The sequence below is a fragment of the Pogoniulus pusillus genome, chromosome 33 (assembly GCF_015220805.1).
Source record: "Pogoniulus pusillus isolate bPogPus1 chromosome 33, bPogPus1.pri, whole genome shotgun sequence".
NCBI classification, from domain to species: domain Eukaryota; kingdom Metazoa; phylum Chordata; class Aves; order Piciformes; family Lybiidae; genus Pogoniulus; species Pogoniulus pusillus.
Genome location: NC_087296.1, coordinates 13,491,527 through 13,508,064, shown reverse-complemented (window position 1 = coordinate 13,508,064; position 16,538 = coordinate 13,491,527). Strand labels below are relative to the sequence as shown.

Here is a 16,538-nt window from a genome sequence, read left to right as displayed (position 1 = left end):
CCACACAACGCTGCTCCTGCCTCAGCAGGCAGCTGGGACTTGACAACCTCCGGAGGTCCCTTCCAGCCTCCAAGGTTCTGGGATTCTGTGACTGTTAGGGGCTGGAAGAGGCCTCCAGAGATCATCAGGTCCAACCTCCCTGCCAAACCTGGATCAACCAGGGTAGGCCACACAGGAACAGGCCCCCCAGTTTAGGAGGGACACTGAGATGCTTGAGCGTGTCCAGAGAAGGGCAACGAGGCTGGGGAGAGGCCTTGAGCACAGCCCTACGAGGAGAGGCTGAGGGAGCTGGGATTGGTTAGCCTGGAGAAGAGGAGGCTCAGGGCAGACCTCATTGCTGTCTGCAACTACCTGAGGGGAGGTTGTGGCCAGGAGGAGGTTGCTCTCTTCTCTCAGGTGGCCAGCACCAGAACAAGAGGACACAGCCTCAGGCTGTGCCAGGGGAGATTTAGGCTGGAGGTGAGGAGAAAGTTCTTCCCTGAGAGAGTCATTGGACACTGGAATGGGCTGCCCGGGGAGGTGGTGGAGTCGCCGTCCCTGGGGCTGTTCAAGGCAGGACTGGACGTGGCACTTGGTGCCATGGTCTGGCCTTGAGCTCTGTGCTAAAGGGTTGGACTTGATGATCTGTGAGGTCTCTTCCAACCCTGATAATACTGTGATACTGTGATACTGTGATACATCCAGGTTGGCTTTGAAAGTCTTCAGAGAAGGAGACTCCACAACTTCTCTGGGCAGCCTGCTCCAGGGCTCCAGCACCCCCACAGCAAAGAAGTTTCTCATGCTGAGGTGGAACTCCCTGGGTTCTAGCCCATGTCCATTATTCCTTGTCCTGTTACTGGGTGTTACTGAAAAGACCCTGTCCCTTCCTCCTGACATTAGTAAGACCACAGAATCACTCAGGGCTGGAAGGGACCACAAGAATCCAGTCCCAAATCTGCTGCCATGGGCAGGGACACCTCACACTAGATCAGGCTGTCCAGAGCCTCATCCAGCCTGGCCTTAAACACCTCCAGAGATGAGGCTTCCACCACCTCCTTGGGCCTGTTCCAGGTTCTCCCCACCCTCCTGGTGAAGAACTTCTTAATATCCAGTCTGAATCTCTCCATTTCCAGGTTTGTTCCATTCCCCCTAACTCCTATCACTGCCTGACAGCCTAAAAAGTCCCTGCCCTCTCAGCCTTCTCTTCTCCAGACTAACCAGTCCCTGCCCTCTCAGCCTTCTCTTCTCCAGACTAACCAGTCCCTGCCCTCTCAGCCTTCTCTTCTCCAGACTAACCAGCCCCAGTCCTCTCAGCCTTCTCTTCTCCAGACTAACCAGCCCTGCCCTCTCAGCCTTCTCCTTTCCAGACTAACCAGCCCCTGCCCTCTCAGCCTTCTCTTCTCCAGACTAACCAGCCCCAGTCCTCTCAGCCTTCTCTTCTCCAGGCTAACCAGTCCCTGCCCTCTCAGCCTTCTCTTCTCCAGACTAACCAGTCCCTGCCCTCTCAGCCTTCTCTTCTCCAGGCTAACCAGTCCCTGCCCTCTCAGCCTTCTCTTCTCCAGACTAACCAGTCCCTGCCCTCTCAGCCTTCTCTTCTCCAGACTAACCAGTCCCAGTCCTCTCAGCCTTCTCCTTTCCAGACTAACCAGCCCCTGCCCTCTCAGCCTTCTCTTCTCCAGACTAACCAGCCCCAGTCCTCTCAGCCTTACCTCCTCCAGACTAACCAGCCCCTGCCCTCTCAGCCTTCTCTTCTCCAGACTAACCAGCCCCTGCCCTCTCAGCCTTCTCTTCTCCAGGCTAACCAGCCCCAGTCCTCTCAGCCTTCTCTTCTCCAGACTAACCAGCCCCTGCCCTCTCAGCCTTCTCTTCTCCAGACTAACCAGTCCCTGCCCTCTCAGCCTTCTCTTCTCCAGACTAACCAGTCCCTGCCCTCTCAGCCTTCTCCTTTCCAGACTAACCAGTCCCTGCCCTCTCTGTCTTTCCTCATAGGAGAGATGTTCAAGTCCCTTAATCATTCTCACAGCTCTTCTCTGGACTCCCTGTCCCTCTTGAACTGGGGAGCCCCAAACCAGATACACTATTCCAGGTGTGGTCTGACTAGGGCAGAGCAGAGGGGTGGGGAGAACCTCCCTGGGCCCCTGGTGCTGCAGTGATGGCTTGGGCACCAGGCTTTAGAGTGAGGTGAGAGCAGAAGGTGTGCTTACCCCTTTGGGTCTGAAGTAGCCGTCCAGGCAGGTCTCGCAGTTGATGCCGCCGGTGTGGTTGGTGCAGTTCACACAGACCCCACCCCCGATGTACTCCCCCTGCACGTTCAAGCTCTGCTTTCTGTCTGCCACATCCTGGTCGTAGTAACACTCCTCGGTCTTCCCGTGGCAGTTGCATGCTGCAAGAGAAGGCAGTGTTTGAGAGAGCACTCCCCAGCTGCAGGCACTGCGCTCCACTGAGCTCAGCCACAGAGTCCTGCCACCTTTCACCACCGGGCAACTGACAGCACATCCCAGAGGCACAGAAGGCAGCAGGCTGGAAGGGACCCCCAAAGGCCAGCTAGTCCAACTCCCCTGCAAGCAGCAGAGACACCTCCAACTACAGCAGGCTGCTCAGGGCCACAGCATGTTTGACCTTGAATGTCTGGAGGGATGGGACCTCCACCATGCTTCTGGGCAACCTGTTCCACCACTCTCACTGTGCAGAACTTCCTCCTGATACCCAACCTGGATCTCCCCTGCTCCTGGTTTAAGCCATTGCCTTTGTCCTATGACTACTGGCCCTTTTAAGCAGGACCTGCATGAGGCTTGCCTTCCCCCAGCTCTCAGCCTGCCTCTCTGTGCTAGTCTGAAGCAGGCTAGGATGTTTTGGTGAGAAGAACTGGATTGCAGGCTGTGAAAGGGAAACAGTGGTGATGTCTGCTTTGCTCACAGGCTTGCTGATAAGTATGGGAACAAGAAATAAAGACATTAGATAACCACTCACCATCACTCTCACTGGGGCTGCTGGCTGAGCTGCACCTCTCTAACCCACTTTGCTTTCCTAAACCTCTGCCCGAACCTCCATTCTTCCTTGGGACTAGGGTAAGGTTGAGAGGGGCAGGGGGAAGGTGCAGGGGTGGTTGGGAGCCCCTCCTGGGCACTCAGGTTTCTGGGAGGGCTGCTGTGTTTCTGCATTACCTTTTACCTTGTCTACTTCTGTCTACAACTGTATCTACTGTAACTATCTGCTTGCATCTTGTGCCAGCTGCAAATGTAAGCTTCATTCATATTCCCAGAGCTGGCTGAGTCTGGTCTGGGTGATCTCCAAAGTGCAGGGTGGGGCAGGGAACACCCAAAGCATCACACTCTCCTCTGCCACTTCCAACTTACGTTCACACTCGTGCTTGAGCAGGAAGGTGCCAGCATGCCAGGGCCTCTGGTGGAAGCCAGGACAGCAGCGGTCACAGGTCTCCCCGCAGGTGTTGTGCTCACACTGACAGACGGATTTCTAACGGGCAAGAAAGACAAAGGGTTACAGAGTGCAGGGCTCTGAGGAGCCAGCCTGGGCACAGAACCTGCCTTCCAGGGATGGAGACGTTGAGGGCTGCCTCTGCAACCCCTGTGCTCACTCACTTGTGTCACAGTATCACAGTATCATCAGGGTTGGAAGGGACCTCACAGATCATCAAGTCCAACCCTTCACCACAGAGCTCAAGGCCAGACCATGGCACCAAGTGTGTCACCAAGTAGGAGACAAAGGAGCGTGCTTAACTTGCAGAGCTCTTTAAGACAACAGCCAGGATGCAGAGGAAGATAACTGCCCAGGGAACCCCAGCAGAATGGGAGCACACAGGAAAATCTCATTCCAGCTGGCTAAAGAAAGGAGGATGGGAGAAGGAAAGCACAGCAACTAAGCCAAAGTGCTGGTAGCCCTTAGACACAGCTCCACAGGACAGGAAAACTGACCTGGCAGCTGGCTTACAGTAAGGGTGAGCCATGCCCTGCCCTGCCTTGCCCTTCTCTTCCACGCAGCAATGCTGCAGCTGCAAAGTGCAATCAGTTCTGTTGACTCATCCCACAAAATTTGGCTTTCCTTTTAGCTTTAGCATTCTTTCTTTTGCTGGGTGAGTCAACTCATCATGCAGCCTGCACAGAACCACAGGGGATGGAAGGGGCCTCCAGAGATCACTGACTCCAAGCTCCCTGCCAAGGCAAATTCAGCCAGGGAAGGTCACACAGGAACACATTCAGGCAGGTTTTGTCTCTCCAGGGATAGAGACCCCACCACTACTCTGGGCAGCCTGTTCTAGGGCTCTGTCAGCCTTGAATTGAAGAAGTTTCTTCTCATGTTTAAATGGAACTGCTGATGTTCAGGTCTGCCCTTTACCCCCTGCCCTGTCTCTGGGCACCCCTGAATAAAGCCTGGCCCCATCCCCCTGACATCCACGCTTTAAGTATTGATCAGCATTGATGAGATCCCCTCAGTCTGCTCTTCTGCAGGCTAAACAGCCCCAGTTCCCTCAGTCTCTCCTCACAACAGAGGTGTTCCAGTCCCCTCAGCACCTTTGTAGCCCTTTGTGGTGGAGGCACCATCCCTGGAGGTCTTCAAGAAAAGCCTGGATGAGGCACTTAGTGCCATGGTCTAGTCGACTGGATAGGGCTGGGTGCTAGGTTGGACTGGATGATCTTGGAGGTCTCTTCCAACCTGGTTGATTCTATGATTCTATGATTCTCCTTCTCCACTGCATAACCAGTTCTGTGTCAGGGCTCACAGAAGGTTTTAAACTCATCAGAGATGAGAGCAGGACTCAGTCACTTCTCAGTTCCTCAGCAGGCCAGCATGAAAATATTGCTGCAGGGAACACTCAGACTGTGAGCCACAGGACCAGCTTGGGGAAGAGAAAAGAAACTGCAGTCAGGTGAAACGAGCAGCAAAAAATTGCCTTTGCAGTAGTTGTCCAGTGGAGGGGACCCTCTGTGGGCCTTGTGCAGCCACTCCAGGTGAAAGCAGCAAGCTGGCCTCAGGAATTCCCTGGCTTGCAGGACAAAGCTTGGATACTGCAAACCAAGGTTAAGTTAAGGGATGCTTCAGAGCAGTAAATTTAAGCAAGTTTGTTCTTTGTAAGGCTAGGGGAGAGATTCACTGTCATGCTAACCACTACAGCCACGATGCCTATAAGCCAAATCCCAATGGCTCAATCTAAAGAGCATCCCTGCAGAGCTAAAACCCAAATGCTCCAACTCTCTGATGGCTTGAGTTGTTTCACTGAAGATGTTTTTCATAGTGGTCAGCCTATAAGTACATAGAGAAGAAGACACCCCACTTGTCAAAACACTCTTCTTTCAGCTGGCAGCCAAAGCAGCTAAGTGCAGGATGGCACAGTGACAGCACTGCTGCTGGGAGCCAGGCCCACTGCTGACAGGTGGCACTGAGACACTGCTGCAGTTTGGGAAGTGAGGCCACCTGAAACTACAGCTCAGCAGAGGAAAGGCTTGGAAGGATTAAAGCAAAGGGACTGGAAAATTCTTGCAAGCCTCCACAGAAACTGCTCAGAGCTGCAAATGTATTTGCTCAATCTCTGTAAGATTTCTTCCACCATTCCCCCCCCCCCAGTTCCTGTACAATGCTGTAGTGTCCTACACAAACAAGACTTTCTCTTAAATCCTACAAAGCTCCTACCCAAGTGAATGCTACCTGAAGAGGTCCCACATTGGCCACACCTGGAATGCTGGGTTCAGTTTTGGGGTCCTCACTAAAAGGAGCACATTGAGGGGCTGGAATGTGCCTAGAGAAGGGCAACACAGCTGGCAAAGGGCTTTGAACACAAGAGCTGTGAGAAACTCCTGAGCAAACAGAGGTTGTTTAGTCTTGGGAAGAGGAGGCTGAAAGGAGACCTCATTGCCCTCTTTAACTTCCTGAAAGGGAGGCTGGAGTGAGGTGGGGGTTGGGCTCTTCTCACATGCAACAGGCAACAGGACAAGAGGAAACAGCCTCAAGCCGTGGCAGGGGAGGTTCAGGTTGGATATCAGGAACAACTTCTTCCCAGCAAGGGCTCTCAGGCACTGGCACAGGCTGCCCAGGGGAGTGCTGGAGTCATCACTCCTGGAGGTGTCTAAGAGACATGGATGTGGTGCTGAGGGAGGTGGTTCAGTGGCAGTGGCTTAGCAACAGTGGTGGAATTGTGAGCTCTGGGTGAGTGGTTGGACTGAATGACCTCAAAAGTCTCTTCCAATCTGAGATGTCTCTTCCAATCTGAGATGTCTCTTCCAATCTCAACATTTCTATGGTTCAATGATTGTGGCACAGCAGCAGGAGCAGTTGGCTGGGAATTCTGTGTTAGTGGTGATGTGGGCACAGATTTGGCCCAGCAGGACCAAACTGTACTTCCATACATCAATTCTATTGCTGATGTGTCTATCAGTGGTACAAAAAGAAAGCTACAAGCTGGAAGACAGTCTGAAGAGCTGATGGTTTTCTAGCCTAGCTTGACTGATGACTCAATCAGTATTCCCTGCATAGTTAACTTCCCATTCCAGAGCCATAATCTGTTTGAAAGTATCGATTAAGTACTTGGCAGTCATTTAGGAAGCACCTTGATTAATAATAAGGAAGGAAGGAAAGGCTGACTGCTGGTGCTCATCTCTACAGCTACAGAAGGCAATCCAAACTTCTGTTGTTCCTAGGAAGCTTCCAGTATGGACTGGATTATCTGGAACCTGTGACTCTGCTTCAGAGAAAGCCTCCTCTGACGTTGTGAGGATGTCTGTTATCGTGTTTCACCTGGGGACTGCTTCTGACTGCTCTCCTGAGTGAAGGACAGACACAAGGTCACAGAATTCTGAGGAATATCAGCATTTTCTTCTCGTGCCCCACCCTATGAAGAAGGCATAGAGTTGTTTGGGTTGGAAAAGACCCTTTAAGGTCATCCAATCCAACCATTCTCTAATGCTACCAAAGCTGGGGCTAACCCATGTCCCTCAGCACATCTCTGCCTCTTTGAAATGCTTCCAGGGACTCAATCACCTCCCTGAGCAGCCTGTTCCAGCTCCCAAGAACCCTTCAGGGAAGAAATTTCTTCTAGTGTCCAACCTAAACTTCCCCTGGAGCAACTTGAGTCCATTGCCTCTTGTGCCAGTTTGAAGCTAGCTAGAGTCTTTTGGTGAGAAGAACTAGATTACAGGCTGTGAAAGAGAAACAATGGTGATGTCTGCTGCACTCATAGGCTTGCTGAGATGTACAAGAGTGTAAATATAGATAAGGCAGATGCTCTCTGTCTGGGCTGTGGGCTGTATTTCTCCCTCTCACCTAACCTGCCATCTCTCTGATTAATCCACCTGCTTCCTAACCCCCCTGGCCAACTCTCCAATCTTCCTTGGGCACAAGGCAATGCCTGGGGTAAGGTAGAGAGGGGTGGGAGAAGGTGGAAGGGTGGTTGGGAGCCCCTCCTGGGGACTCAGGTTCCCGAGAGGGCTGCTGTGTCTCTGCATTACCTTTTACCTTGTCTATTCCTGTATCTGACTGTATCTATTGTCACTATCTGCTTGTGCACTGTGCTGAGCTGTCACTATAAAGCTGCATTCCATTTCCAGAGCTACTGAGTCTAGTCTGGGTGATTTCCTAAGTGGGGGGAGGCAGGGAACACCCAAACCATCACACCTCTTGAGCTACCACTCATTACTGGGGAGCAGAGACCAACCCCACCTGGCTCCAACCTCTTTCTGGGGATTGCAGAGAGCAAAGAGTTCTCCCCTCAGCTTCCTCTTCTCCAGACTAAACATTCCCAGTTCCTCCAGCCACACCTCAGAAGAGAAGAGTCCCTTCCTTCTCAGGGGCAACAAGGTCTCCCCTCAAGCCTCCCTCTCTCCAGACTGAGAGAGACTCTCCACCCCAATTCCCACAGCCACTGCACAGAAGATCTGTTCTGCAGGACAATAAACCCAGGCACAACCACAACAACAGCAAAACCAAATCCAAGCAATAAAAACACTGAAACAAACCCAGAATACATACGTTGGTGGCTGGATCCAGTGGGCAAGCCTTTGCATGGCCTGAGCAGATGCACATGCCTCCAACAGAGATGTCCTTTATAGAGTAGTAATACTGGAAGACAGAACAGAAATTGAACTGCTAAGTGGACTGCAACATGCAGCTGCCAAACTACAGAATTCATTTCTGGTGACAAAACTGTCAGGCCCTGGTTTATTTCTGCTTTGATCTATTACAAACATTGCAGACAGTGTAATCCAGGCTGGGGCTCCATCAACAGGTTCAGGCTTAGTGAGAGCAAGAGGATAAAGTGGCACAGTTCCATATGTTTGAAGCCACAAGAGCCATGTCAATGTAGACACGGCACAGACTGAGCAGCAGAGGAGGAAAAGGCTGGACAATGGAAAGCCAAATGCTACAGAAGTCATAGAATCAGCCAGGTTGGAAGAGACCTGCAAGCTCATCTGGGCCAACCTAGCACCCAGCCCTGGCCAATCAACCAGACCATGGCACTAAGTGCCTCATCCGGGCTTGGCTTCAACACAGAGAGAGTGATTGGCATTGGAATGGGCTGCCCAGGGAGGTGGTGGAGTCACTGTCCCTGGAGTGTTGAAGCCAAGTCTGGCTGGGGCACTTAGTGCCATGGTCTGGTTGCTTGGCCAGGGCTGGGTGCTAAGTTGGGCTGGTTGAGCTTGGAGCTCTCTTCCAACCTGGTTAATTCTATGATTCTATTATTCTATGACCACCAGGGACAGCAACTCCACCACCTCCCTGGGCAGCCCATTCCAATGCCAATCACTCTCTCTGCCAACAACTTCCTCCTAACATCCAGCCTAGACCTCCCCTTGGCACAGTTTGAGGCTGTGTCCCCTTGTTCTGTTGCTGGTTGCCTGGCAGGAGAGTCCAACCCCACCTGGCTACAGCCTCCCTGCAGGCAGCTGTAGACAGCAATGAAAGTTGAAATGAGATGGCTCAGGACACTGCTAGGCTGAATCTTAAAACTGACCAGTGGAGTGGACTCCACTGCTGCCTTTGGGAGATGATTCCAAAGTCTGACTGTGCTCATAGGGAAGCATTTCCTTCTGTAGTCCAATGGGAATTTCCCCAGCAGAATCCTGTCCCTATCACCTCTTGTCTTTTGCAAGGCACTGGAAGGTGTCCAGGGAATGGCAATGAATCTGGTGAGAGGCCTGGAGCACAGCCCTGTGAGGAGAGGCTGAGGGAGCTGGGGGTGTGCAGCCTGCAGCAGAGGAGGCTCAGGGCAGAGCTCATTGCTGCCTGCAGCTGCCTGCAGGGAGGCTGTAGCCAGGTGGGGTTGGGCTCTGCTGCCAGGTAATCAGGATGTTATCTATGCCAATAACACCATGAAGCAGAAAAGATAACATTAGTAAAGGAGACAACAAACTAGAGGAGATAAAACCCTGTGAAGGGAGAACTCCAACTCCAGGCTTCTGACAGGCAATGCCAGGGATCGACCATCTCATGACACTTAGAATCACAGAATCATAGAATCAGGCAGGGTTGGAAGGGACCACAAGGAGCAGCCAGTTCCAACCCCACTGCAGGGACACCCTACCCTAGATCAGGCTGCCCGCAGCCTCATCCAGCCTGGCCTTAAACACCTCCAGCCATGGGGCCTCAACCACCTCCCTGGGCAACCCATTCCAGCCTCTCACCACTCTCCTGCTCAACAACTTCCTCCTCACTTCCTCAGGCAAGCAGTGGTAAGCAGAGCACTTGGCAGCATGAGAGAACCTCCACGTGTGCATTTCTGCTGCCCTGCCAGCAGAACTTACCCTCCTGGTGACAATGGGGTCGATTTCAGCAGGATCCTTGTGTGCAAACATCATCAAGTCAGCGTTCAGTGTCCGTATCCTCTGGAATCGCAGGCGGATGAAGCGAGCGGAGGTGAACTCCATCAGCACCTGTGAAGGATCATCAGCACTGGGCCTGCCATTAATTAGAGAAGTGTGGATCTGCAAACAGAGTTATTAAAGCAGTCAGAGATGAGAAGACAGCAAATGCTGCCATGGTTACCCCAACCAATATCATTATGGGCAGCAAAGACCTTTGGAAACGCAGTGCAGAGGCTCTTTGGAAAGCAGATTTGTCAATAGCATCCTAGAATGGGTTGGGTTGGAAGGGACCTTAAAGATCATTCAGCTCCAATCCTCTGCCATGGGCAGGGACATCTCCCACTGTTGCTCAAGGCCTCATCCAGCCTGGCCTTGAACACCTCCAGGGAGGTTGTGGAGCACGGAAGCACCCAATGTGATCTTCGATCACATTGGGTGCTTCCGTGCTCCACAACCTCCCTGGGCAACCTGTGCCAGTGTCTCACCACCCTCAACCTGTGCCAGTGTCTCACCTCCCTCAACCTGTGCCAGTGTCTCACCAGCCTCAACCCGTGCCAGTGTCTCACCAGCCTCAAACTGTGCCAGTGTCTCAGCACCCTCAACCTGTGCCAGTGTCTCACCTCCCTCAACCTGTGCCAGTGTCTCACCTCTCTCAACCTGTGCCAGTGTCTCACCAGCCTCAACCTGTGCCAGTGTCTCACCTCTCTCAATGCAAAGAATTTCTTCCTCATCTCCACTCTCCATCTCCTCTCTTCCAGCTCAAAGCCATTTGCCCTCACCCTTATTAAAAGTCCCTCTCCAGCTCTCTGGCAGCTTCAGCTTTTTCCCCTCACTCTATCCCCACAGGCCCTTCTAAACAGTCCCTCCACAGCTTTCCTCTAAGTCCCCTTCACATATTGAAATGTAGCTCTAAGGTCTCCCTGGAGCCTTCTGCAGGCTGAACACATCCAGCTCCCTCAGCCTGTCTCCATAAGTGATGTTCTCCATCCCTCTGAGCATCTTTGTGGTCTCCTCTGGACCCTCTCCAACAGTTCCACATCCTTCTTGTGCTGGGGGCACCAGAAGTGGACACAGGTGGAGAGTCACCAGCACAGAGTGGAGTGGTAGAATCACCTCACAGAAAGCTACAACAGCTAGAGGAGGCAGGACAGGCACAAGGATCCTGCCCTATCCCGCTGTCTCTTTCCACAAGGCATCATTTTACAGAATCACAGAGTCACAGAATGTCAGGAGCTGGAAGGGACCTCCAAAGCTCAGCCAGGCCAAGCCCTGCCAGAGCAGCAGCACCCAGAGCAGGTCACACAGGAACACATCCAGGCAGCTCCGGAATGTCTCCAGAGAGGGAGACTCCACAGCCCCCCTGGGCAGCCTGTGCCAGGGCTCTGGCACCCTCACAGGGCCAAAATTCCTCCTCATGTTTCCATGGAACTTCCTCTGCCTCAGCTTCCACCACTGTCCCTTGTGCTGTCCCTGGCATCACCCAGCAGAGCTGGCTCCAGCCTCTGGCTCTCACCTGCACATCTTTATTGACACTGCTGAGGTCACCTCTCAGTCTCCTCTCCAAGCTCCAAGCCCCAAGCCTCAGCTCCCTCAGGCTCTCAATGCAACAGAGCTGTTCCATTCCCTTCAGCATCTCTGTGGCTCTGTGCTGGACTTTCTCAAGCAGTTCCATGTCCCTCTTGAACTGGGAGGCCCAGAACTGGACACTGCTCCAGATGTGGCCTCAGCAGGGCAGAGCAGAGGGGCAGGAGAACCTCTCTTGACCTACTAGCTTTGAATCTTGTTCCCAGCAAGTTAGAGCAGTTGTTTTCACCTGGCCCTGAAGGAAAACCTTTGTCAGCTCTGGGAACACTGCTCATAACCTGTGTTTTCAGGAGCACCTCCAGGCTGCACCCACCCCAGGCTGTCAACATTTTCACAGAATCACAGAATCAGTCAGGGTTGGAAGGGACCACAAGGATCAGCCAGTTCCAACTGCATGGGCAGGGACATCTCACACTAGATCGGGTTGCCCACAGCCTCATCCAGCCTGGCCTTAAACACCTCCAGGGATGGGGCTTCAACCACCTCCCAGAGCAACCCATTCCAGGCTCTCACCACTCTCATGCTGAAGAACTTCCTCCTAACATCCAGTCTGAATCTACCCATTCCTAGTTCTGATCTGCTCCCTCCAGTCCTATCACTACCTGGCAGCCTAAAAGGTCCCTCCCCAGCTTTCTCGTAGCCCACTTCAGATCCTGAGAGGCCACAAGAAGGTCACCTGGAGCCTTCTCCTCCCCAGCCTGCACAGCCCCAACCCCTCAGTCTCTCCTCGCAGCAGAGGCTCTCCAGTCCTCTGCTCATCCTCATGGCCCTGCTCTGGAATTTTCCCCCTTTCTCTTCTGCCAATCCCGAAGTCCAACAACCTTCCCGGCAGGTTTGCTCTGTGGCTTGTGCCTAAAGAGACTTCCTGACCTGGGAGAGTCTAACCCCTCTCTCTTGTTCATCAACAAAGATAACGATTGCACCTCTCTCCCTAATCACAAAGGTTGCCTTTGGTAACCTGCGGGACTCAGACTCGGTGCTTGGCCGAAAGCTCAGGGATGCAAATCAACAGACAACGCCTTGGAAACTCCCGGAGCTCATCCTGGCTGCAATGCCCAGGATGCATACCTCTGATCTCTGCCACCCCGAAGAGAAAAGGCTTCTGTGCATTCAGGGTATGGACAGGTACAGCCAGGGAGGGGGCAGAGGCACTCCTGCGAATGCAGGAGGATCCACAGGAAGAGCTCCTGGGCAGCTGCAGCTGCACACCGAGCAGAACACTGTTTAAAAGGCAGGAGGATGCCTGCCAAAGTGGGGCACTCCCTCCAGACCACCAAGGGTGGCACTCCCAGCAGCCCACCAAGTGCACCTCCACCAGACTACCAGAGCTGCACCACCACCAGAGGAACCCCTGAGGAACTCCAGAGAAGAGCATCCCTGGGCCACACACCTGTCTCTCTCTCCTGCCCATCTGAGCCTGAGGGTAATCCTGATCCCAGCTCTTTTCCTTCCCTGCTTCTCTTCTTCTCCATCTCTCTCTCCCTCCCTTCTCTCTCTCCCTCTGTTTTGTCCAACCTTATCCTTTAATAAGCAGTTCTGTGGTGCTCTCTGGTCTCCTTTGCACCTTAATTTCACAACAGGGAAATCCACAAGAACAGATCTTGCTCCTCTGGACAGAGATATTGTTAATCTCTGTTCTCTAGACCTTGACATCACCCCAGCTGCAGCATCCTAAGGGCAAGCCAACAAAAATCAGCAGTCTTCCTCCCCTCCTGCCCTTTGGGCTGCTCGTGGCACACCTTAGCAGTGAACCACCAAAATAAACCAGCTGGGCTGCCAAAGGGTTGCTCCTGGGAGAGGCCTGGCAGGAGGAATGTCAGGTAGAGCAAAGCATTGTTAATGAGCACCTAGGGGGAGGAAGGAAAGGAACCATTAATTGTCCTGCATCCTGAAGTGTTACATTTTAATTGGAGCATTTTTATTACAGGCCAGTAGGTTAAAAAGAAAACCCACTCAGAGCTGTGCCAATGTGTGGAGCATTCCAAGCAGCAAGGGAATGATTTATTCTGAGCAATGGACAGGTTGTGCACCTCTCAGAGTGAGGGGCCAACATGATCAAACTACCCCTGGGCACTCAGGATGCCAGTGGGCACCTGCCCACACCCAGAAGAGAGAGGGGAAAGCTGCTGTCCACACAAAGCAGGAGCAAGCCAAGCCTGGCTGGGGCACTCAGTGCCATGCTCTGGTTGATTGCCCAGGACTGGGTGCTAGGTTAGGCTGGATGTGCCTGGAGCTCTCTTCCAACCTGGTTGATTCTATGACTTGATTAATTCCTCTCCTGTGTTTTTCTGCAGGTGCTGGGTGGGGGTTGGGCTCTTCTGCCAGGCAACCAGCAACAGAAGAAGGGAACACAGCCTCAAGCTGTGCCAGGGCAGGTTCAGGCTGGATGTTAGGAGGAAGTTGTTGGCAGAGAGAGTGATTGGCATTGGAATGGGCTGCCCAGGGAGGTGGTGGAGTCGCTGTGGCTGAAGGTGCTCAAGAAAAGACTGAATGAGGCACTTAGTGCCATGGTCTAGTTGACTGGATAGGGTGCTAGGTTGGACTGGATGATCTTGGAGGTCTCTTCCAACCTGCTTGATTCTATGATTCACTGAGCAGTCTTGCACTGCTTATTGTCCCTGCCAAGAAGGAAACCCCAGAGCTCATCACACCCAGTACCCTGTTTCCACAGTTGCACAGGTGCATAAAAGCAGCAGGAGCCACTCTGCTAGGAGATCTGTCAGCTGCACCTTGCATCTCCAGGCTCCTCCCTGTTCTCTGCAGGAACAGCTGATGCAGAAGGACAGAACTGGTTCAGTTGGAAATGACCATTCTCTAACTCTACCAGGGTTCTAATCATCGAATCAAGCAGGTTGGAAGAGACCTCCAAGCTCAGCCAGCCCAACCTATCCCCCAGCCCTGCCCAAGCAACCAGACCATGGCACTAAGTGCCCCAGCCAGACTTTTCCTGAGCACCTCAAGGGATGGGGACTCCACCTGGGCAGCCCATTCCAATGCCAATCACTGTCAAGAACTTCCTCCTGGATGTTAGGAGTGAGGGTGGTGAGACACAGACACAGGTTGCCCAGGGAGGTTGTGGAGCACAGAAGCACCCAATGTGATCAAAGATCACATTGGGTGCTTCTGTGCTCCACAACCTCCCTGGAGGTGTTCAAGGCCAGGTTGGATGAGGCCTTGAGCAACCTGTTCTAGTGAGAGGTGTCTCTGCCCATGGCAGGAGAGTTGCAATTAGATGATCTTTAAGGTTCCTTCCAACCCAACCATTCCATGATTTAATAACATATTGACAGTGCCTAAGTATCTGCTGCCAGCAGGAGGCACTTTGCTGCTGTGAAGGTTAAGTTCACTACTTGGGGAGGAATTTTGTTTCACAGCAATGAATTTGAGCCTCAGATTTGAAGGTGGAACAAACAACATCTGCAAGCTTTTGGAACAAGCAACATCTGCAAGCTTGTGGAAATGAGTTGAGGCTGGGGAAAGGGAGGTGTCCCTGGCATCACCCAGCAGAGCCTGGCTCCAACCTCTGACACTCACCTGCACATCTTTATCAACATGACTGAGGGCAGCTCTCAGGCTTCTTTGCTCCAAGCTCCCAGCCCCAGCTCCCTCAGGCTCTCCTCCTAACAGAGCTGTTCCATTCCCTTCAGCATCTTTGTGGCTCTGTGCTGGACTCTCTCAAGCTGTTCTATGTCCCTCTTGATCTGGGAGACCCAGAACTGGACACTGCTCCAGATGTGGCCTCACCAGGGCAGAGCAAGGGGGGGTTGGACACGATGACTTTTGAGTGTGTTACTTTTCAACTTGTCTGTTCCTGTCTATAGCTGTAGATGTGGTAAATACCTAAATACCTGCTTGCACATCGTGCAGAGCTGTCAGCATAAAGCTCCATTCTGAGTCCCACCTCAGCTGAGTCTGGGTGATTTCATGAGAGTGGGGGGGCAGGGAACACCCAAACCATCACACAGGCTCACAGGACATTAGGGGTTGGAAGGGACCTCTGGAGGTCTTTGAGTGTGACCACCCTGCCCGAGCAGGACCACAAGATCTGCCCTGGCTCCATGGCCTGTCTCCAGCAGAAAAGGACTGAGAAGGAAAACAAGCCAGAGGGCAACTGAAGAGCTAACCTCGTGTTACAGCACCACCAGTCCCTCCAGCTGAACACTCCAAATGTCCCCTGAGCTACAGAGTGAGCCTGACTCATAGAGCTTAATGTCTACCACTTGTCCTTTCCTCTGCTCTTACACCCTTTCCCCACACTGTGTTGTTCATCACTACAGACACTTCTCCTAGTGGCAGGAGATTCCACAGAACCACAGAGTGTGAGGGGTTAGGAGGGGCCTCAGAAGGTCATACAGCCCAAGCCCCCTGCCAGAGCAGCATCACCCAGGGCAGGGCACACAGGAACACATCCAGCTGGGTTTGGGAAGTCTCCAGAGCAGCAGACTCCACAGCCTCTCTGGCAGCCTGCTCCAGGCTCCAGCACTCTCACACTGACAAAGTTTCCCCTCCTGTTCCCATGGCACCTCCTCTGCTCCAGCTTGCCCCCAGTGCCCCTTGTGCTGCCCTTGGCCACCCCTGGGCAGAGCCTGGCTGCATCCTGCCCACACTGCCCTGCACATCCTTAGCACAGCACTGAGGGCAGCCCTCAGGCTGCTCTGCTGCCAGCTGCCAGCCCCAGCTCCCTCAGCCTGGCCTCACAGGAGAGCTTCCCCTGCCTGCAGCAGCTCTGTGCCTCTGTGCTGGACTCTCCCAAGCAGTTTCCTGAGGTCTTCCTTGACCTGAGTGGCCCAGAACTGGACACAATATTCCAGATTTGGCCTCAGCAGGGGAGGAAATCCTCCCTTCACCTACTGACCACAACCTTTCTAATCCACCTCAGGATGTCATTTTGTTTCTTTAAAAAGCAAAATGAAACAGGAGTCAGCCAAGCAACCAACTAACCCCCAAGCAAAGCAGACCAAACCCAACCCAACCAAATGAAAACCAAAAAACCAACCCAAAGGTCTGGTGCTGGTGGAAGTATTGGGGATTTCTGTGTTCATTTTTTTTGCTTTCACATGTGGAACTGAGCTGATGAATTGTTTCAGTGTTCTGGCTCTTCAGTTGGGAGCAGCCAGCATTTGCTCATGTCTGAACATCAGTCCCAGTCTACCTTTTATTGGGGAA

At 52.9% G+C, this 16,538-nt stretch overlaps 1 protein-coding gene across 1 annotated transcript in view; it reads right to left on the bottom strand.

Moving 5' to 3' along the window:
- LAMA2 (laminin subunit alpha 2) overlaps positions 1–16,538 on the bottom strand; it is a 554,587-nt gene that overhangs the window by 369,203 nt on the left and 168,846 nt on the right. The window contains exons 5-8 of the mRNA XM_064170111.1: positions 9,729–9,908; positions 7,957–8,046; positions 3,336–3,453; positions 2,184–2,362 (exon numbers count right to left, since the gene is read on the bottom strand). Of these exons, the coding sequence (XP_064026181.1) occupies positions 2,184–2,362; positions 3,336–3,453; positions 7,957–8,046; positions 9,729–9,908 (567 nt within the window). The remainder of the gene's footprint in view (positions 1–2,183; positions 2,363–3,335; positions 3,454–7,956; positions 8,047–9,728; positions 9,909–16,538) is intronic.